The 22640-nt window shown below is 54.2% G+C and overlaps 1 protein-coding gene across 2 annotated transcripts; it reads left to right on the top strand.

The window, feature by feature from the left end:
* Positions 1-672: 672 nt before the first annotated feature.
* Positions 673-22093, top strand: PHLDB3 (pleckstrin homology like domain family B member 3). 2 transcript variants are annotated; one of them, XM_044758947.2, is made up of 16 exons: positions 673-1003; positions 1517-1871; positions 2710-2892; positions 3049-3186; positions 5725-5853; positions 6030-6191; positions 7170-7280; positions 7440-7523; positions 8107-8217; positions 15135-15234; positions 15387-15477; positions 15562-15649; positions 16399-16455; positions 19759-19978; positions 20615-20700; positions 21716-22093. In XM_044758947.2, exons 1-16 carry the CDS (start codon positions 759-761, stop codon positions 21848-21850), a joined length of 2295 nt encoding a protein of 764 aa, XP_044614882.2. In that variant the 5' UTR covers positions 673-758; the 3' UTR covers positions 21851-22093. The 2 variants fall into 2 exon arrangements, with proteins under 2 accessions (XP_044614882.2, XP_070355492.1); XM_070499391.1 differs by having other exon boundaries at positions 988-1176.
* The last annotated feature ends 547 nt before the right edge of the window (positions 22094-22640 follow it).

Here is a 22640-nt window from a genome sequence, read left to right as displayed (position 1 = left end):
CAGGCCTCAGTTTCCTCATCTGTAAAATGCCAGTAATAACACTAATCACAGGGTGTTGGGGCGATCAGAGAGTCCATACGTATGAGTTGTTTGGCACACTCCCTGCAGGGTGCACTTCCCATCCGTGTTAATTATTATTGTTACTGTCATTTGGGATGATCTTCCAGGCACTTCCTGGCTTGGCGTGACGGAATGCCTAATGATTAAGAACATGGATTTTCCAGAGAACAAATCTGGAGTTAACGTTAACAACATGTATAGACTTTGGGCACACTTTCCCCCATCAGCTTCAGTTTCCCCAACTATAAAATGGAGATGGAAATCCCTTTCTCGTGCGCTGTGAGGACAAAATTAAATTAACGTGTATAAAGTGTTTAGCACAGCTCCTAACATCCAATAGTCCCTTCTCACATGCTAGTTATTTTCCTGTTTTTGCCCAGAGAGGAGGAAAGGGTCTGGCTGAGACCTTTAACCTCTGCCCTTCACCCCGTAGCAAAGTGGGGGGGCCACACTTCCCCCTGTCTCTGGGTGGGTCTCTGACTCAGCTCAGGGCACCCCCTCCCCTTGCCCAGCTCCCCAAACCGGTCGGGGCCCTTCTAAAGGGCTTATTAGAGGGGAGAGGCCCCTATTTCTGTTCCCCTCTTCCTTTCAGGATTCCCAGGGTCTGGGCATTAGGGAGGCGCTGATACATAGGTGATCAGAACGCCTGGCCCTCCAGGGGGCAGGAATTGCGAAGCTGGAGGCAGAGGGGGGTCGTGATGCTGGGTTTCCCGAGGGTGGTGCTGGTGGGGCCGCCTGCCACGGCCGGCCGCGGCCGCCACGGGTGGGGCAAGCTGGTCGCTCCCTCCTCCCTTGGGAGCTGTTGGACCTGTTGTCCCCCCCTCCACTTCCGGGCTGCTGGGGAGGGGGACCGAGCAGCCTGTCTCTCCTCCCTCTTCCCCAGCCACCTGTCTCGTAGGCAGACACTGCGGCGCCCAGAGCGCAGAGGAGCGCGCCGGAGCCGGTGAGGGGGCCGGGGCTGCCGGGGCGGCGGGGGCCGGAGATTCGGCCGCCTGGGTCTGCGGGAGAGGAGGAGGCGGGAGTTCGGGAATCTCGCTCCCGGGAGGAGCAGAGGACTCAGACCCCTGGTTCGTCCAGAGACGGGGAGACTAGGAGCCCCGATTCCCGGACCCCTGGGTGAGATGGCATGGGCGCTGCTCCCTTACATTGGGGTCGGAGCCAAGACTACCTGGCCCCGGGGAGGAGGGGGCGGGAGCTGGGACTCCTGAGTCCCCGAGGGAGAAGGAGACGGGGTCGCTCCAAGGTGGTCCAAGGGTTGCGCGGGGCTGCCGGGAGCGTACAGGGCTGGACACCTGGATAGCAGGAAGAGGCCGGTAGGGGGCGGGCTAGGACCCGGGACTCAAATTCCGGTCCCGCCTCCGGGGGCGTGGCGCCCTAGGAGCCCCCCCCGAACCCCGCCCCTAGGAACTCCAGGTCACGCCCCCGGGATGCTCAGCTCCAGCCTTTGAACCCTTAGGCCCCGCCTCCTGGAGCAGAGCCGTCGGGTGCGCGCTCTGGCCTCGGGCCCCGCCCCTCGCCGCCAGGCCACGCCCCCGGAGCCTCGGGCCCCGCCCACTCCGCAGGAGCACCGAGCGGCCATGGGGACGCCGAGCAGCCCCGAAAAGTGGACCCAGCCGCCGTCGGTCCTGGAATGCGACGCGGAGGTCCGGCCCCAAGGGGCTGCCCAGTCCCGGGAGCACCCCGAGGACCCCCGCGAGCAGGAGGCGCCCGAGGCCCCGGCGGAGCGTCCGAGCGGCCGAGGAGCCGAGCAGCAGGCAGAGGAAGAGGAAGAAGTGGGAGAAGGCAGCAGCACGGAGAGCAGCCGCGACGCGGTGAGGGACCTGGAGGGCGAGGGCCACGGGGGAACCCAGAGACACACTCAGACCCGAGCGGATGACAGACACAGAGAGACAGGTATAGAGAGACCAGACAGACAGAGACCCGGAGACAGAAAGAGAGCCTCAGAGATATGGAGACTCCTGAGAGTCAGAGACGGAGCCAGAGAGACTCAGAGTGAGAAGCAGAGACATCGAGAGACCTCTATACCCCCTGATAGACAGAGACCCGGAGACAGGGAGACTGAGAGACAAAGACCCAAAGAGACCCAAAAGAGACAGAGACACAGAAAGACCAGAGAGAGAGAGAGATCGAGAGACGGGGACTCAGAGAGATGGGAATAGCGACGCAGACAGAAACGCAGAAACAAAGGGCAGAGATGCTCAGAGAGACAGAAACAGAGACAGAGAGACCTTGAGAGAGGGCGACACTCCGAGGGGGAGAGAGACCTAGCGATGCAGAGACAGAAGACAGATACTGGGCTGGAGGGACCAAGTCCAGGGAAACAGGAGGCAAGACTCAGAGAGATTCGGGAGAGAGAGCGAGAGGTCCAGGGCCTAGGAGGACGGGATGCCCAGAGAAGGGGACCTGGATGGAGAAAAAAGCCTTCCTTGAATGGGTTTCTTATGCTTCCCTGGACGGCGAGCCCCTGGGCCTGCTCCTGGGGCCGGGTGGCCCCGGACCTGCACCCTCCCCCAACTGAGTATAAGAGCGCGGTGGTTGAGTCAGGCCGACTCAGAGCCCCTGAGGGGCGTGTGTGGTGGGGAACAGACCTACTTGGTGACTCCGGGGGGGCGAGGCCTCTCCACTTGACCACGCCCTCTTCAACCTCAGGCGGAGGCTCCGCCTCCCGTGCAGCTCCCGGCCACGCCCCCCGCATCCTCCCAGTCTTGGGAAGGGGTGCGAGGGGCGGCGCGGCGGCTTCGAGCGCAGCAGCTGGAGGCACTGACTCGCGTGGCCCTGATGGAGCAAAGAGTGAAGGAGCTACAGCGCCAGAGGAAGGAGCTGAGGATCGAGGTGAGGCTGCGGACCTTGGGGAAGTCTGGCCCCAACTCCTGGGCACCTGCAAGGCCAGGCTCCCAGGACGCCCTCAGACCCAGGAGTCTCAGCCCCCAGCCCCCTCCGTCCTTGGACCCAGGCCTCTGGGCACCAGCCCTCGCATTCTCTCCGCAGATGGAGGTGGAAGTGGCCCTGCTGCGGGGCGAGCTGGCTGGGGAGCGAGTGGCCGCTCGGCGGGAGGAGGACAAGCTCCGGGACCTGCTCGGGCAGCAGGTGGACACGGAGCAGGGCGCCCAGGAGCAGCGGGAACAGGTCCGTTTGGCCTGCGTGGTCTTCATCATCAGTTTCCTTCCTTGTCGGATGGATTTTCCTGGTGGTGCTCCTGGGACCTGGGCCCATGGGGTGACCCCATTCCCCAAATATGGATACTTGGGTGGGGGCGGGGAGGGGTGTGTGTGGTAGATGCCTCTCCTTGTTTTCCCCCTCTCTCCCCACCATGATTCTGGGGCCTGACTCACCGGGGCCTCTTCCTTTGTCAATCTCTCTTTGCTCTTTAAATGTCATGTTGTGAAAAACGTCAAACCAACGAAAATAGAATAGTCAGGGGGCTGCGGTGTGGGGTGCTCACCAGCTTCAGCTGTGATTAATCTTCTGTTCTTTTTTCATATCCCTCAATTTGCTTCCCTGTGCCTAGGTCCCTAATTTTAAAAGCCAGTCCCAGACATCATCTTGCCTGTAAATCCTTTAGTTCTTATCTTATAGATAAGAACTCCTTTTTAAAAAGATTATCACGATATCATCATCACCCCTTAAAAATTAAGTTCTTCATGTCGTCTCATTTCCAGTTGGTTTTCATGTTTCCTAGATTGTCTCAAAAAGGCCAGTTAGCCACTGGCTGTTTGAATCAGGCCCCCAAAAGGCGAGTGTGTTGTAATTGGTTGAAATGTCTCGTATGTCTTGTTTCACCTTGATGGTTCCTGCTCACTGTATGGTTTGCTCCCCATACGATTTGTTGGAGAAACCAAGTCTTCTGTTTCTCAGTCAAGGAGGGGCTGGCTGTGTGCCTGTGATGTCCTTTACTGTGTTCCTCTTGTGCGAGCAGGTGTTGGTTGCATGTCGAGGCTGGATCAGACTCAGATGCGCGTTAGTACTTCCCGCACGCCGAGTCGGGGGAAATCCTCTCTGGCTGTCCAGACCTCAGCGAGCTCGCTCTGATCCCTTCATAAGAATCGTTTACCTAAAGCTTTAAGATCTCTCGGTGGTCATTGCTTGGATTGGTTATCATTATAGGTTGGAAAATGGGCGCTGTAATTCTATCAGTCTTTTTCTTTGCCTTTATCATGTACATGGCAATTTCCTGTGGCTGGGTCCGGGTCTTCACTGACGCTCAGAGAACCTATATTTCTCCCAACCCTGATTCCCTCCTGAAATCTAGACCTGTGTGTGCTGCTTCCTAGGATACTGGGTCCTAGATGCTCCTTCCTCCCCAAGGACCCAGGGGTCCAGGCCCCCAGTCCCTCCTCCCTCAGACCCAGGGGTCCAGGCCCCCAGCCCCTCCTCCCTCAGACCCAGGAGTCCAGGCCCCCAGCCCCTCCTCCCTCAGACCCAGGAGTCCAGGCCCCCAGCCCCTCCTCCCTCAGACCCAGGGGTCCAGGCCCCCAGCCCCTCCTCCCTCAGACCCAGGAGTCCAGGCCCCCAGCCCCTCCTCCCTCAGACCCAGGGGTCCAGGCCCCAGCCCCTCCTCCCTCAGACCCAGGAGTCCAGGCCCCCAGCCTCTCCTCCCTCAGACCCAGGAGTCCATCTCACAGCCCCTCTTCCATCTGACCCCTTATCATTCACCTTATCATTGTATTTTGGATAGAAAACTGACCTCAGCAACTCCCTTTTCCACATTGTCTCTATCTCACTGTCCCTTTGGTCACCAGGCCGCCATCCTGGCCCTTCTCCTCACACCTCCCTCTCACTGACCCCAAGCCTGTCAGTCAACATGTCCTGTCTCTGCTCCCTGAACCTCTCTCTCTGGTCCGTCTCCTTTGCGTCCTCGCTGCCCAGACCCAGTTTAGGTCTCATCCTCATTGTTTGGAGGACTCATGAAAGAGCTGGTCTCACCCCCTTGAATCCATCTCCCAGAGGAATCGTTCCACACCCAGATCCTACTCTAGCCTTTCAATCCTTCCTTGGCTCCCCATTGCCCCAGGATAGGGGCTCCTCCGCCTGGTTGACGAAACCCGATGTGAGCTGTGTGGTACCCGCCTTTCCACTGCTGTCTCCTACCAGCTCCCCATGTCTTCCCTCCACCACATCTTCTTCTCTGACCTGAGTTTGCCCTCTAAACTTCCTGTACTTTTCAACTTCATGGTGCATTTGTGACATGCTGTTCCCTCAGTCCAAAATGCCCTTCCAGCTCCCTCTTTGTCCCCAGGTCTGAATGCTCCCTGATTTTTGAGGCTCACCTTCAAATCCTCCCATCCAGGAAGCCTTGGATTACCCCAGTAGAAACTGCTCCCCCTTCAGGGTTCCTGTAGTCTCTGTGTTTCACTGTCCTGATTGTCCCAGGCTGTAACTGGCTGTGTCCCCACCTGGAGCGTAGGGCCTGGGTCCGACCCTGCTCTGGGCCCCAGTCTCAATCACCCAGCATGGATACGTTTTGCATTCATTCTTTCATTCATTTCTTAAACAACCATTTACTTGGCGCCTACTCTGGGACAGGCCTGTACAAGAGTGACTGAGACAGACGGGGTCCCTGCCCTCCTGGAGCCAACACCCCAGGCAGAGGTCTGTGAGCCGGCTGCCCTGGCCCTTGGGGCCTCTGTTTCCCTTTCTGTGCTCAGAGGCTGGCTGTCCTTTCAGGAGCAGAGGCGGCTGAGCCAGGAGCGGGCTCGTGTGGAGGGTCTGCGCCGGAAACTCCAGGAGGCCCAGGGACAGCTCGAGTCACAGCCAGAGGACCAGCGGGAGCGGCTTATGCAGGGGGTGCAGGAGGTGGGGGCCCCCCGGACTCGCTCAGGGACCTGCTGTCCAGGCCACTCCTCTCCCAGGACCCAGACGCCCAGGCCCTCAGTCCCCTCCTCCCCCACCTAAGAGTTCAGGCCCCGAGACCCCTACCCCTCAGGACCCCTGACTCCAGGCCTCCAGCCCTTTGGGGTTCCCACCCACAGATGAGGGAGCAGCTGGACGTGGCCCAGCGTGCCTACGAGGACCTGGAGTTCCAGCAACTGGAGCGGGAGAGCCGGCGGGAGGAGGGCGACCGGGACAGCCCCGGGGCCCGGGCGCTGGACCCCGAGGCCCGGGAACTTCAGGCCAGCGTGGCGCAGCACAGGGTGAGTCAGGCCGGCCTGGCCCTGCCTCCCTCGCTGTTCCCCTCTGTCTCCTCCACTCCGTATGTGACCCTGTCTCTGTCCTCATTTCCTACCTGTGTCATGTTCTTCAGAGCAGTAACAACACCGCTGACATTTATCGAGCAATGACTATGTGCCAGGCATGGTCTTAAAGGTTTCATGAGTATTTGCTCATTGAATCCTTACAACCATCCTACGAGGCAAGTCGTATTTTTTCCCTTTTGTAAATGAATAAACTGAAGGTCAAGGTGCTCAAATGATCTTGTCCAAGGTCACCTCGTTTGGGAAGGACAGAGCTGGGATCTGAACCTGCTCAGTCTTCTCCACTACACTCTGTGCCTCTCAACCCTCGTCCCAAAGGACACTTCCACCAGTCCTTCTGGGAGCTTCACATTAGAGGGTCTGACAAGTCCTGCTGGAAAAGGCGACACATCTGACTGTATTTAACACAGAGTTTTGGATTAGACCGTTCTGATATGGGTCTCCTTTCCCTACGTGTTTCTGGATCTTTTCCTGTCTCTCTCTCTTTCCCCTTCCTCTGTCGCACACAGCTTCTGTCTGTCTCTGTTCTGTTTCTTTCTTGTCTCCTTTCTCTGTCTCTTGGCGTCTGTCTTGGTCCTTGTTTTCTGTATCTGTTCTGGTTTGTCTCTCCGTCTGTCCCTTTCTCTCACTCTCTCTTCTCGACGACTCTCTCTGGGTCTCTGTCTCCCTCGGTCTCTGTCTGTGTGTCTGATCTTCCATCCCCTCCAGCCCACCCCAGGTCTCATCTAGGTCCCAAGAGGGAAGAAGCTACCAGGGAGCTTGACTCTGAGTCCCCCAGCCCTTCCCAGGCACCCAGATCCCAGGGTCTCTGTTCTGGGGTGGAGCACACCCCAGGCTCTCAAGGAGGACCTGGTTCTGTGGGAGCCAGCTGGGGACCCCGGGAGCCTGAGTAACCGGGGCTCTGGGGGTGCCCTGCAGCGCCGGATCCAGGTCTTGGAGGAGCAGCTCAAGTCGCTGGGGGAGCAGATGGCCGCTGAGAGCCGGGGGCTGAGCCGGAAGAAGGAGGAGGCCCTTCAGGCCCTGACGCAGGTAAGCTGCCCGTGCGAGACCTGGCCGCCTGTCCTCACTGCCGCCTGCGGCATCCCGTCCCTTCCTGTCCCCAGGTGTCTCCTGGCATCACGGAAAGATGCTGGGATGGCTGTCCTGACTCTGAGGTGTGGTCACCGGCGATGTCTTGCCCTCCCCTAGGAACGGAGCCGACTGCTCGAGCTGAATCACCTTCAGGGAATCCCGGGTGGGGACTTCTCTGAGCCCAACCAGGCCCTCACTAAGGTACGGGGATTTCGTGTGCCTGTCAGTGCCTCCTCCCTCAGACCAGGAGTCCAGGCCCCCAGCCCCTCCTCCCTCAGACCAGGAGTCCAGGCCCCCAGCCCCTCCTCCCTCAGACCCAGGGTCCATCCCCCAGCCCCTCCTCCCTCAGACCCAGGGGTCCAGGCCCCCAGCCCCTCCTCCCTCAGACCCAGGGGTCCAGGCCCCAGCCCCTCCTCCCTCAGATCCAGGAGTCCAGGCCTCCAGCCCCTCCTCCCTCAGACCCAGGAGTCCATCCCCCAGCCTCTCCTCCCTCAGACCCAGGGTCCATCCCCCAGCCCCTCCTCCCCTGAGATCCAAGATTCCCAGCCCCTAATCCCTTTTACCCTTGGGACCAGGAATCCTGGCCCAGCCCCTCCTCCTCAGGGAGCCAGCAGTCTGCCCACAGCCCTTCTCACTAAGACCATGTTCCAGCTCTTGTGACCTTGGGCCTTCATTTTTCCATCTGAGAAATGAGCTGGCCTTAGAGGCATGGGCCCGAGCATCCGGGAACTGGTGGGTCCCATGAGATCCTTCCAGCTCCCATTAGCCTCCACCCCTCGCACAGCTCCTGTTCACCCAGAAGACAGACCGCCGGTTGCTGGTGCTCCAGGACCCCACCACCCACACTGCCACCGCCGCCTCTTCCTGCCTCCTCTCGGTTCACAGCTCCCTGCAGGTGCCCCCCCACTGCCTCTGTTTCCCCACCTGTCCGTCTGGTCACTGCGTCTGCAGAACTTCCACTGTGGCTTCCTCTGCATGGGGCATGGGGGACAGGGAAAGATGATCAAAGGGGATTTTTATTTTTATCAGCCTCCAGCTTTATTGTTATTTTTCTTTCTTCTGACTCACACCCCACTCCTCCCCTGGCAAAGTGGGAACTTATGCTCCCAAGAGGGAATTTTAAAAGTGACCCAACGGGGCGGATTGATAAGAAATTCTACCCCCCACCCCCAGCTCCCCCGCAGCCCCTCCCCAGGGTCCTGCCTTCCAAATCATCTTGAAACTGGGTGCCCCACCTTATTAATGGGTGAAAACATTCCATGAATGGGTCGTTACTAACTTCTTAAAATGCAACAGAGTAGACAGTGTCAGAGGCCCTGCATGAGGTGGGAGGGACGATCAGAGGAAGAAGATTTTGTTTCAGTTGTGTGGGTTTGGGGGGAGCGCTTAGATTGGTGGCTTTTGTGACAGCCTGTAAATGTCTTTTTCAAAAGTGTGTATATTAACTAGTTGCTTTTATTTTCTAACTTAACACTCTCTTATGGAGACTGTTTTCTATTGATATATTGAGAGCTGCTTCGTCATTTGTTTTTTAAAGATTGGCCCTGAGCTCACATCTGTTGTCAATCTTCTTTTTTTTTTTTTCTCCTCAAAGCCACCCGGTACATAGTTGTATATTCTAGTTGTAGGTCCTTCTAGTTGTGGCACGTGGGATGCCGCCTCAGCGTGGCCTGATGAGCGGCACTAAGTCCACACCCAGGATCCGAACCCTTGAAACCCTGGGCTGCCGAAGCAGAGCGCGAGAACTTAAGCACTTGACCACAGGGTCAGCCCTGCTTCATCATTTTTAATGACTCTGTAATAATAACAATATAAACAATAACAGTAATAGTGACAGCTAATATCCGCTGAGTCCTGGTAGTGTGCCCGGCGCTGCTTAAATGCTTCACACGGATTCACTCATTCCGTCTCTGCAGCAACTCTCCCAGCTAGGTTCTTATCTCCATTTTATAGGGAAAGAAACTGAGGCAGAGGTGACGTTACTTAATTAATACATTTACTAATTATTTATGTGGCAGAACCGGGATTTGAACCCGGGACTCTGTGTTCAGAGCCTATGGTCTCCCCACTCTGGGCGTCCACGTGGCACATGGTTCTACGTAGGGCATTGAGCCCGCCCTCCTCTGCACGTGGTGATTGTGACTTGAGGCTTTTACAGTTTAAGCAATGCTGTCACGAATACCCCTGTGTGTGCATGTGTGTCTTTGTACACTCAAGAACAGTAACATTAATTATTGTCTAATTAATTATATTGTCTGTTATAACATATAGTCGTCGATTATATTGTATCATATGCAATATATTATTTATTATTTAATATATTATTATATTATATTATAATTATATTATTTTATTTATATATTTATTTATAATATATATTTATATATTATGTAAGTATAATATATAAATATAAATATAAAAATATATTTATATATAAAATATATAAATATATATTTATTTAATATATTAATATAATATATTATTTATTATTATAATATATACTATTATATTATTATATATTATTATAATAATATATAATAATAAAATAATCATTTTTGAGAGCTTAAAGTAGACTAGGGTCTGCTCGAAGCCCATTTTGTCATTTCGAACCATATGGAATTGCTATTCTTTGAAGGTGAGAAACAGTCAAATATTGACATTTTGAGATGGTTCAACCTAATATATATATGTTCCTGAGATTATATGTATAATATGTATGTGTGTGTATAAATAATCTATCATTCCATTTTTCACTCAGAAGAACCTGCAGAAGTGGGTCCTGTTATTGTCTGAGTAAACGGTTAGCAGATCTGTAACTTTCTAGCTGGTTCCGCGGAAGCCTGATAAGGTGGGGCGCCAGCTGTGTTGCCAGGCAACATGACCTACAGTGAAGGTGACCCTTATAAGTCAATCACAGATCTGTAAATCCTTGGTGGGGCAGCCGTGTCCATTCCTGTGGAGTCATTGCCTGAGTTATTGGCTCCTGTGGACACGGGTCTTCTAAGGCCCGGGGGCCCCTGTCCCCACCGACGTGGATCTCCTCTCCCCCTGGCACCAGGTGTGCAGGGCGGCGGGACGGTCCTCCCTTCACTGAGGGGAATCCAGCCTGAGAAGGGCAATGATCGCAAAGTCACACGCAGTAAGGGGCAGAGCTAGGCAGGAGCCAAGTCTGCCTGCCTCCCCAGCCTGTGCCTTTTGGGAGATGAGGGTCCCCAGGAACCCGTCAGAATCCGAGTGGGCACCCTGCTTAGCACTCCTCCAGAGGGAGCACTGGGGACCTCAGAGCATGTGAGAACCAGGGAGTATTATTGACTCAGCCAGAGCAGCATGAACAAGTGGATGCATGAGTGCGTGAATGAACCCGTTACTCCTCCTTGCCCCTCCTCTCTCTCCTCTGAGGCCTATTCACCCCTTCTCAATTTCACCCCTGACTTCCCGCATCACGGGATGGCGAAGAGTACTGACTGCTTGGGATCAAATACCTGTTCTGCCACAGCCTAGCTGGCTGAACCTAGACACGTCTCTGTGCCTCACTTTACTTAGCTGCAAAATGGGAATAATAACAGCATGCATTTAAATGCTTTAAAGTGCTTAGTGGGTGCCTGACACACAGTCGGTGGGCTGCTGTTACTCTGATTATAATTACAATGACTAGTATTATTATATGTATTATCCTTCTTCCACCCACTCCAACCCTCAACTCTGGTTCTTGTGATCTTATACCCACCTCCTCCCTGATGTCTCCGTCTTCATCCCTCGTCCTCAGTCCTCCCCACCAGAAGCCTTCAGCGGGCCCCCGAGCCTCCTCACCGTGGCCCACAAGTCTCTACATGATCTGGCCCCTGCCCACCTCTCACCACTCTCCCCATACTCACTCTGTGCAGCTGCAGGAGTGCTGACCTGCCAATATCCCTTCCTTGTTCCTGCCTCAGGACCTTTGCACTTGCTGATCCTCCCACCTAGAACACTTCCTCTCAGTCTTCTCTGGTCAACTCTTATCCTTTGGGCCTTAGGGTCAGCGTCTGGAAGGTCCTCTTTTATAACACCCTATTCTTTTCACTCACAGCATTTCTGATGACACACTCTGTGTGATGGCTTGTTCAGTTCCTACAGCGTCAATGGCATGCAGACAAGGCCTGGGTCCATCTTACTCACCTGTTTCCTCAGTGCCAAGATTCTGAGTTCTCTCAGCCAGAAAGTGCTGGGAATATGGGTTGAAGGAAGGAGAGAGTGCAGAGGAACTCAGGACTGGCCTTCCTCTCTGTCAAGGGGCGCGAACCATCCTGACTCCCAGGGCTTTTAGAAGCTTAGGTGGCTCTGCAGAGTTCCAGGTACGCTGTTGGGCACATAAGGAGCACTTGATACATGTTGGCTGTTACTGTTTTTATTTTGTTTGTTTTTTGTTTTTTTCCGAGGAAGATCAGCCCTGAGCTAACATCTGCCAATCCTCCTCTTTTTTTCTGAGGAAGACTGGCCCTGAGCTAACATCCGTGCCCATCTTCCTCTACTTTATATGGGACGCCTGCCACAGAATGGCTTGACAAGCGGTGCCACGTCCAAACCCAGGATCTGAACCGGCAAACCCCGGGCCGCCAAAGCAGAATGTGCTCACTTAACCGCGGTACCACCGGGCCAGCCCCAGCTGTTACTGTTTTTAAAAACTTTATTATAGGGTGTCGCCCGGTGGCATAGTGGTTAAGTTCACATGCTCCACTTTGGCGGCCTGGAGTTCGAGGGTTCAGATCCCGGGTGCGGACCTACACACCACTCATCAGGCTATACTGTGGCAGGGTCCCACATACAAAATAGAGGAAGATTGGCACAGATGTTAGCTCAGGACCAATCTTCCTCACCAAAAAAATACCAAACCTTATTATGAAAAATAACACACATATAGAAAATCCCATCAAACACACACACAGCTTAATTATTATATAAGAACACTCAGTAACTGCCACCTGTGTCAGGGGATACAAGTGGCAGCCACTCCAGAAGGCCACTGCTTGCCCCCTCAATGACAACCCTCAGCTGCCTCCTTACAATAACCACATTTCTGGTAGTATCTGTCTTACATTTCTTTAAAGTTCTGTCCATTAGGTGTCTATCGCTAAACACTATAGTTTTGTCATACTTTTTGGTGGATCTCTCTTTTAAGTTTCCTTTAATCCATAGATCCCCCCTCCATTTCTTTTTTTGTCCCCTTGCGATTTATTTGGTGAAGAAACCAAATGGCTGTTCTGTAGAGTTTCCCAGGCATGGTTTGCTGACTGCGACCGTGGGGGGAACTGTCCCCTTGCTCTCTTTACTGCTCATGTTCCGCTTCGGCGGCCCACCGTTCGCCAGCCCAGATCCTGTGTGCGGATATGGCACCACTTGGCAAGCCATGCTGTGGTAGGCGTCCCACATATAAAGTAGAGGAAGATGGGCACGGATGTTAGCTCAGGGCCAGTCTTCCTCAGCAAAAAGAGGAGAATTGGCAGCAGCTGTTAGCTCAGGGCTAATCTTCCTCAAAAAAAAAGAAAAAAGAGAGACAGACTTGTCTTCCTTTAATATTTGGTTACCCAGGGGTATGGTTTTTGTAGGAAAGGCAGGAAGAATGCTGGATGGTTTCACTTTATTCACCCGTCTTCAAAATTAAGAGTTGGTTGGGTGCTGGCCTGGTGGCACAGTGTTTAAGTTTGCACGATCCGCTTTGGCGGCCTGGGATTTGCCGGTTCGGATCCTGGCTGTGGACCTATGCACCACTTGGCAAGCCATGCTGTGGCAGGAGTCCCACATATAAAGTAGAGGAAGATGGGCATGGATGTTAGCTCAGGGCCAGTCTTCCTCAGCAAAAAAAATTTTTTTTTTTTTTTTTTTTAAAGATTTTATTTTTTCCTTTTTCTCCCCAAAGCCCCCCGGTACATAGTTGCGCATTCTTCGTTGTGGGTTCCTCTAGTTGTGGCATGTGGGACGCTGCCTCAGCGTGGTCTGACGAGCAGTGCCATGTCCGTGCCCAGGATTCGAACCGACGAAACACTGGGCCGCCTGCAGCGGAGCGCGCGAACTCAACCACTCGGCCACGGGGCCAGCCCCAGCAAAAAAAAATTTTTAAAAATTTTAAGAGTTGGTTCTCTTGCATCCTCTCAAGGTAGCCAACTTGATTTTTCCTTTACTATTATGAACTCACGGATTAAATATGTTTGATGAGTTATGATCTATAGCCATGAGTATCCTTCTTGGTACTCAAATCCTGCAACTTATTATTTTCATTATTCTTTATTATCCATGCAGAGCTGTTGCTGTTTTTTCTTTAAAAAAATGATTTCAGTTTTTATATCTTTATTTATTACTCTCAAATAAGTTTATTTTCAGTTTTTGGTAATTTTTTAATTTTGAAATAATTTAAGACATGAAAAATCACAGAAATAGTAGAAAGAATTCCTGTGTACCTGTCACCCAGATTCTGTAATTAGCATTTTACCACATGTGACATTTGCTTTATTATTCTTTCTCTCTCTGTGCGCGCGCACACACACACACTCAATTTATGATTCTTTTCTGGAGCATGACTCCCCTTTACCCCTAAATACTTCTACATTTATTACCCAAGGTCAAGGCTGTTCTCTTACATAACCACAGTCCGGTGATCAAATTCAGGAAACTAACATCGAGACCATACTGTTAACATCCACAGATCTTATTATGTTTTGTCAGTTGTCCCACTAATGTTTTTTCTAGAGAAACAAAAAAAATTTTTCTGGTGCAGGAACACAGGTTGAGTTTAGGCGTCAGATTTATTTTTTTTTTAAAAGCTAACATTCCCCTCATTCAAGGTTCAAAGTGCGCCGGGGTACATTCAGAGAAACGACTCTCCCGCCGCTGTTTCCCGGGGTGGCCAGGGTTCCCCATTTTGCATGTCTTCCTGGGGATCTTCTGCGGTGACACAGTCGGTCCTGTGTATCCTTCCCCCTCTTTTTGTGCATTATGTATATTCTTTACACTGTTCTGTGCTTGCTTTCATCTTGAGATTAGTTTCTATCTGGATATAAAGAAAAGAGCGTCCTTCTCCTTTTTATATGCTGCGGAGTTCTCTGGGTGCGGACAATCCCTGGTTTATTTACCGCCCCATGCTGATGAGCACTTAGGTGGTCTCGCGGCTTTGCGGGAGATGACCTTGAACTCAGGCTATTTTGCACATGTATGAGTGTATCCATAGGATCCAGTCCTAGAAGTGGAATCAGGGCTCAAAAGTTGATGTATTTGTCATGGAAAAAAAAAAGCCAAGTTGGCCTCCATTTAGGTTGTTCCCATTGAACCCCCCTGCCGACCCCGCAGTGTGTGGGAAAGCATCTGGGTTTCCCACATCCCTACCAACGCGGGTTGGTTGGTTGGTTTTTTCACAGTTTTATCGAGATGTAATTCACATACCTTCAGTTCACTATCAAGATGTAATTCACATACCACACAATTCGCCCATTGAAAGTGCACAGTTCGGTGGGTTTTAGTGTATGCACAGAGTTGTGCAGCCCATCTCCGTCAATTTTGGAGCATACTCATCACCCCCAGAAGAAACCCTGCACCCTTTAGCTGTCACCCCTCATCCCTCTCTGGCCCCAGCCCCTGGCGAGCACTTAAGTTCCTGCTCTGTGGACTTGCCCGTTCTGACGGGACACTGTGTGGTCCTTTGTGATGGCTCCTTTCACTCAGCATCACGTTTACAGTAGCTTTTTGATCGGCGCCAGTTAGACGATGGTGTTACTTGGCAGACCTCCGACTCACGGTTGACACTGAGCATCCTATCCTGTGTGCACGGGCCTTGTGTGTTTTCAGGGCTCCATCGGCCTCCAGAGGACTGGAAGCCTGCCCCGGAAGAGGGGAGACAGGGCAAGCCAGAGGGGATCCCCCCGACCTCTGTCCTTCCATTGTACTGGTGAGGACCCCTCCCACTGCCCACCCTCCTCCCCCGTCACCACCCTTCCTGCAGCGCAGGATGGAGGAACCTAGACGCCTGTTGTGGGGAGAGGTGGAGGGGTTTGGACTAGGGAGAATCCCAGCCTCCTGGGCCCATCCTTTCTCCTCCAGGACCCCTGGAGGCCTCGGCCCTCCCGCCAGCAGCCGCAGACTCCCGGAGACACCCCCTCTATCAGCTGCTGAACTGTGGCCCCGGGAATAGGTGAGACGTCAGAGGGAAAGTGGGGGGATGGGGGGAAGAGGCCGGGCCGGCTGTGACTGCCGTGGTCTCTGTTCCCTCTTCCAGCTGTGGGGCCGTCCACCCAGACATCGCCCGCATGGAGCGGCTCCTGCAGCAGGCCATGGCGGAGAGGGAGCGGCTGCTCAAGGCCAGGGTGAGACCCCACCCTCCTCCTTAGGGTCTGGAGATCCAGCCCCTTCCTCCCTCAGACCCAGGAGTCCAGGCCCCCAGCCCCTCCTCCCTCAGACCCGGGAATCCAGGCCCCCAGCCCCTCCTCCCTCAGACCCAGGGGTCCAGGCCCCCAGCCCCTCCTCCCTCAGACCCAGGGGTCCAGGCCCCCAGCCCCTACCTCAGACCCAGGGGTCCAGGCCCACAGCCCCTCCTCCCTCTGACCCAGGGGTCCAGGCCCCCAGCCCTTCTCCTTCAGACCTGGGAGTCCAGGCCCCAGCCCCTCCTCCCTCAGACCCAGGAGTCCAGGCCCCCAGCCCCTCCTCCCTCAGACCCAGGGGTCCAGGCCCCCAGCCCCTACCTCAGACCCAGGGGTCCAGGCCCACAGCCCCTCCTCCCTCTGACCCAGGGGTCCAGGCCCCCAGCCCTTCTCCTTCAGACCTGGGAGTCCAGGCCCCAGCCCCTCCTCCCTCAGACCCAGGAGTCCAGGCCCCAGCCCCTCCTCCCTCAGACTTGGGAGTCCGGGCCCCCAGCCCCTCCTCCCTCAGACCCAGGAGTCCAGGCCCCCAGCCCCTCCTCCCTCAGACCCAGGGGTCCAGGCCCCCAGCCCCTCCTCCCTCAGACCCAGGGGTCCAGGCCCCCAGCCCCTCCTCCCTCAGACTCAGGAACCCAGTACATTTTTCCCCACTTCTTACTGGTTAGCATCCTCATTGACTCCTTCATCCTGACCCACAGGAGGGGATGAGAAAGAGCACAGAAGGTTCCTCAGGCCCTGCTATACCTGCCATCATGGTCAGTGCCCCCCTGCCCTCACCCCTACCTGTCTCTGCACTGTTTCGCCCCCTGGCCACTGTCCTTTCTCATCTCTCCCTTTTCTCTCCTCCAATGACACAGGAAAGTGTCCTGGGCTTGGCAAGGGAAGGGGAACTCAAAAGACCTAGTTTCTGTTCCCATTATGGTCATGTCTGTCCTCGGGTAACAGGCTCTACTTCTCTCTGCCTCAGTTTCCTCTTCTGTAAGTGGGTGACGATGTCAGCAGTTACAGTAGAGTGAAGGCAACTACAGGCTGGGGACTTTTAAAAAAAGTCACTTAAAATTGTGTTGTATTTATTTATTTTGGTTTCTTCTATAAAACCCTTTTTATTATAGAGATGTTCAAGCGTAGGCAAAGGTAGAGAGAACGGATTAATCAACCCCCATGGACCCCGAGCAGCTTCAGTGATGGTCAGGATTGACTCTTGTTTTACTTGCCAACTTTGACTTACTGATTCCTCGCCTACTTGCCACTCTACAGTAGAATATTCTACAGCAAACTCCAGATGTTCTATCATTTCATCCAATAGATAAGTTTATGAGATTATTAATAATTCTGTATTATCCTAACACATGGTCCATATTCACATTTCCCTAATTATCTCCAAATGTCTTTCTCTCTCTCTTTTTTTTTTTTGCTGAGGAAGATTAGCCCCAGCTAACATCTCTTGCCAATCTTCCTCTTTTTTTGCTTGAAGAAGATTAGCCCTGAGTTAACATCTGTGCCAGTCTTCCTCCACTTTATATGTGGGTCGCAGCCACAGCACGGCTGATGAGTGGTGTAGATCCATGCCTGGGATCTAGACCTGTGAACCTGGGCCACTGAAGCAGAGTGCACCCAACTTAACCACTATGCCACAGGCCTGGCCCCTCCGAAATGTCTTTTTATAGCTGGTTATTTGAATCTGGATCCAAACAAGTCGCCCATAATGCATTTGATTAAAATGTCTCTTAAATCTCTAATCTTTAAGAGTCTTCCCCCTCCACTTGTTTAAAATAATGCCACTTATTTGTGGAAAAAAATCGAGTCATTTATCATGTCGAGTTTCTCACATTCTAGATTTAGCTGCCGGTTCCTTATTAAAGTTTTATTTTTACCCAGGCGAATAGCACGAATATGTTTGTCGTAAGAACATGACAGCGTAGAGAAAAAAAGGTGTCCCCACCACACCTCTGGAGGCACTGGTGTTTTCTGTTGAGGGGCCTTTGAATCTTTTTTATGCTTTTCCACATACCCTGATCAAACCATGCTTTGTGAATTCATTTCCCCGTTAACGGGCACATTGTTCTCAACCTGTTTTTTGTTTCTCCACCGTGTGTCCTTTCCTTATTCATCTCAACCAGTATTTATGGAGGGCCTGCTGTGGGGGAGGTCCTGGGGGGGCAGCAGGGACCCAAGTGACAGTCCCTGCGCTCAGGGAAGCTGATGTTTCCAGAGCAGAGAGACAAAAAGCAGCATCAATAAGTGAAACACCTAGCAGGCCAGGTGCTGATAAGAGCCGGGCTGTGCAATACAGCAGGAAGGGTGGTGGAGCCTTCCCGTTGTCAGGCATAAGCTCTGCCTCATTAAAAATGAAGCTCTCCTGCTTGCTGGCATCATCATTTATTAAACAGCCCCCCTGCTGTCTGCATTGTCCCCCCACCCCCGCTCACACCCCGAGCTGCCTTCTCGTGCAGGGGAGCAGGCGTTTCTCTGGGAATCCTGGGGTGGCGAGCCGGGCAGCAGTGAGCCCAGCCCTAAAACCGCCCCGTGAGGAGGGCGCTGTGAGAAGCCCAGGTTTCAGCACAGGGAAACTGAGGCCCCGAGAGGGGCAGGGCTTCTGTGGATGTGACACAGGTGGGCAGTGGTAGAGCTGAGGGTCCCAAGCTCATCTGTGCTCTCCTAGATCGGAGCCCCGCTCTGCCACATCCTCCCTGGGTGACCTTGGGGAGTCACTTCCTTCTAGAAGCCTCAGTTTCCCCCCTCTGTCAACTGGGGACAGTCGTGGGTTTTGGAGAGGAAACGAAGTGATCGCTTGGCACCATGCCGGACACATGGTGGCAGCCTCCATACACGTGGTGATAGTGTTACCATATGGATTTGGCGAGGTGACCTATAGAAGATTCCAGGCCCCACTGGGGGCCTTTTTAAGCATCCCTTCCCCTCCTGTGCATCCCCCCGGCTTTTCCTGATTCCCCTCCTCCTCGCTCTCCCCGCCTCCATCCAAGGAGCCTCATCTCTTTCTCCTCCCTGCTTGCTCTGGCCTTGCTTCGGTTTTCTCAGTTGAACCCAGAGTGTGGTCCGTGGACCCGCAGCATCCGCGTCCCTGGGAGCGCGATAGGCGTGCAGAGCCTCACCCCCACCGCCGAGTGACTGAATCCCAGTCTGCATTTTCCCACAATCCCCAGGGGGGTCTGTCTGTGTGCTGAAGCCTGAGGTGTTGCGCCCTGAGCCTCAGTGTGACCACGGCCATCACACCCCTCTTTGCAGGGGTCCTGTGGGAAGCACAGGGATGATGAGGCTGGGCGTCGGAACAGTAGACCTTTCACTGTGTTAATTCTTCTCCCCTTTGTGGCCACCTGAGATGACCGGCTCTGCTCGCTGAGTCCTGGCTCCGTCAGCTCTGGCTGTGTGACTTGGGCCTAGTGACTTAACCTCTCTGAGTCTTGGTTTCCACATCTGTAAAATGGGGCTAATAGTGTACTTACCCCCCCAAGAGAGTTTGAGGGGGCAGAGGGATTATACCTATAAAGTGCTCAGCACAGAGAATAATCACTAATTTCATCACAAGAACAATAACATCAACAACAATAATAATAATGGAAACAGTGCTCTCATGTTTTGGTCGCTTGACCAAATATAGTCCCTGTTTTACAGAGGCCGTATATGAGGGTCCCACTTTGGGGACTGTGGCCCATGGGTCCCTCACTTTTCTGACATGCTTCTGGCGTTTCAGGGTGAGCTCTAGGGTCAGGAAGACCTGGGTTCGCATCCCAGCTCTGCCACCTAGAAGCTCTCTGTGACCTCAGGTGGGTTATTTATGAAGCTCCTAATAGCCCTGTGCTAAGGGTGGCCGTGGGGAGTCACGGAGTTGATGCTGGGAAGGCCCTGGGCAGTGTGTCATAACCTATAAATGTAGCTGCCAGAGTCATTATCGTGACCGCCCTTGTTAATATTACTGCTTAAAGGCTGTGGCAGACCTTGCACAGGAGCCCTGCTGGCTCCCCCCGGGACTCCAGGAGGCAGGACCCCCTCCTGACCCTAGGTGGTCAGCTGCCCCTTTCTCTCCCCCCACCCCCCAGGCCCCACCCACGACCCCACCCCACCCTCCAGGCCCCAGGGTCTTGGATCTCCGGCAGCACTTGGAACGATGGGGCCACAACCCGGAAAACTGCCCGCACGTGGGGGTGTCGGGGGGCTGCTGCCGCGGACCCCTTGTCAAGATGGGCGGCCGCATCAAGACCTGGAGGAAGCGCTGGTTCTGCTTTGACCGCCAGGCCCGCCGCCTGGCCTACTACGCAGGTGAGCCCGGCCGGCCGCCGTGGGCCCCCAGGACCCGGGAGGAGTCCACTCGGAGGCCTTCCCCCCGGACACCTAGGGGTCCCGCCCCTCCTCCCCCTTAGGCCCACGGGTCTGGATCCCCAGCCCCCTCTTCTCCCAGGACCCAAGAGTCCAGATGCCCAGCCCCTTCCTCCTTGAGCAACCCAGCCGTCCTGGGTAACAGATGTGTTGTACAATTCTGGCTCGCAGACCCCATCTTCCTAAGATACCCAGGAGGGTACCTGGGTGCCCTCAGGAGGGTCTGAAGCTGCATCGCCAGCCCCATCCTCCCTCCCAACACCCAGAAGTCCAGGCCCCTCCTCCTATTCTGACCCTCTCCTTGAGTCCCTTGCCTTCTCTGGGACCAAGGAACTCCAGGACCGAGGATCCCAGGTCCCCGGACCTCCTTCCCCAGTCTTGTCCAGTCTCCACACCCGTCTCCCATGTGCCATCAACATTCACTCACCCCCCAACCGCAGTACTTTTGGGGCCTTCAGACTCCGTCACCATGTTCCTCACCCCAACACCAGTCTTGGGGCCTGGGCCCAGTGACCCCTGCCCTGACACACAGACAGACCCCTCTCACTGACTCTGTTTCCTTCTCTCTCCCTCTGTCAGACAAGGAAGAGACCAAGCTGAAAGGCGTCATCTACTTCCAAGCCATCGAGGAGGTCTATTATGACCACTTACGCTGCGCCTTCAAGGTGAAGCCCCGCTGGGGGCCGCCCTGCCCTCCTGGTCCGAGCCCCTGCCATCAAGCTGCGGTTTGTCCCCGGGAAAGGCCACCCACAGCCCCCAGTCTCAGGGTTCTCCATCCAGCACGGGGGACCAACAGGTCATTTCACTGCAGTGACCAAAAATGAAGAGCTCAGTCTCTGGCTCTCAGCCACGGTTACTGTTCTTGGAGCAAAATGTTTAGAGCAAAAATTTGGCAAACTCAGATGCCACGCTGGGGATAAATGCCTGGAGAGAGCAGGGCGAGGACCCTGGCGGCTCAGGAGCATCTAAAGGAGACGATCCCTTCTCGGCTTCTGCCCACAGCTGCCAAGTGGGAATGCGCCCCATGGTGTCACATCATACGCTTTTCCCTAGAGAGCTCAGGAATTGGAACCTTTATAAAAGTGGGGTGCCAGGAATTTAAATGTTGGCAGCTGGCTCAGTGTTTAGAAGGAGAGCAGCCAACTATGGCTTTTTAGAGAGTAAGTTGGAATCCCAGCTGTGGGACCTCAGGAAAATGACTTCCCTTTGCCGGCCTCAGTTTTCTCACCTGCAGAATGGGCCACTTCAACCCATTTCCTCAGAGTTGAGAAGGTTAAGAACAGATAATGGATGTAAGGGATTTACTTAATTTGGGATTGGCAAATAGGTTCTCAATAAATGGACTGTAGACACCAGCTTTCCGCTAGGGGGACCTAGATTTTGGGGAGGGGAAATTTGAATGCTCATATTTCTAATATAGGAGAAGGTAGGCTGGGACAAGAGGACCTGTCGTCTCCTTTTAACTTCCTCTTGCTCCTAAAATTCTAAGCCCCGTCTTGTGTTAGTTCATGTAATCCTCATAACCCAACGAGATAGGTGGCATTATTTAGGAAGACAGATGAGGAAACAGATTCAGAGAGTCTAAGTAACTTATCCAACGCCACACAGCCTGTAATTAGCAAGGCTGGGATTCGAACCCACGTGTTGTCTTAACCACCTCCACTCCGCTACTTGTTCCAGAGCCCCAACCCTCGCCTGACGTTCTGCGTCAAAACCTACGAACGCCTTTTCTACATGGTGGCGCCGAGCCCCGAGGCCATGCGCATCTGGATGGACGTCATCGTGACCGCAGCCGACGAGAACCACGCCCCCTGAAAGGCCCCGCCCCCTTGGGGGGACGTCCCGGCGAGGCCCCGCCCCTTTGGAACTCTCGCGGGAATTGTGCGGGCGCTGCGGCCGGGCTGGCCTGAGCCGCGGGGTTCTGGGCTGCAGGCGCCTTCCCGTGACGGGAAGCCAGCACCTGGGGCCGTGCCCTGGGCCGGGAGGAGGATTGACGGGGCGGGAAGGAACTATTTATTGGTGCTCCTGTGATACCGAATTAAACATGGAGGAAAAACAGTGGTTGCTGCTGTGGTTTCCAGCCCAGGCGTCTGGGGCCAGGCAGGAATCTGAGTTATGGGGACCTCAGAGCCAAGCGTCCCACAGCCAGTTCTCCCCTCTTAGGAATGGAGGCCTTTGACTCTAAGGTCAAGGCTGGGGGAGGGAGATGGGGACGCATGCGCCCTTAGTCTTGGGCAATTTTGTTTTTTTAGTTTGTGGGTTTCCACCCGTTTTGACTTGACCTGGCTATTGGCAATTTCTGGGAACTCCTAGGCTCCTGCCTTCCAGGTCTTGGCACATGTATTCCCTGTGGCCTTACCCTAACCAGCTGGCTCCTGCTTCTTCAGGTCTTAGTTGCGATGTCGCCTCCTTCAGGAAGCCCTTCCTGACTCTCCTTGCTGGGTCAGGCACCTCCACCCCCTTAGAGCTCCCCTGTCCTAGCCCTGAACACCCTGGGTCATCACTGGTGATGGATCTGTGTCCTTATGGACTGGGAGCTCCATGAGGGAGGAGCCAGGCCTGTCCTGGTCACTGCCGTGTCCTCAGCACCGTAGGGCACATTTCA

This window comes from Equus asinus, chromosome 26, assembly GCF_041296235.1.
Source record: "Equus asinus isolate D_3611 breed Donkey chromosome 26, EquAss-T2T_v2, whole genome shotgun sequence".
Classification (NCBI taxonomy): Eukaryota; Metazoa; Chordata; class Mammalia; order Perissodactyla; family Equidae; genus Equus; species Equus asinus.
This window is presented reverse-complemented; position numbering and strand designations above follow the sequence as displayed.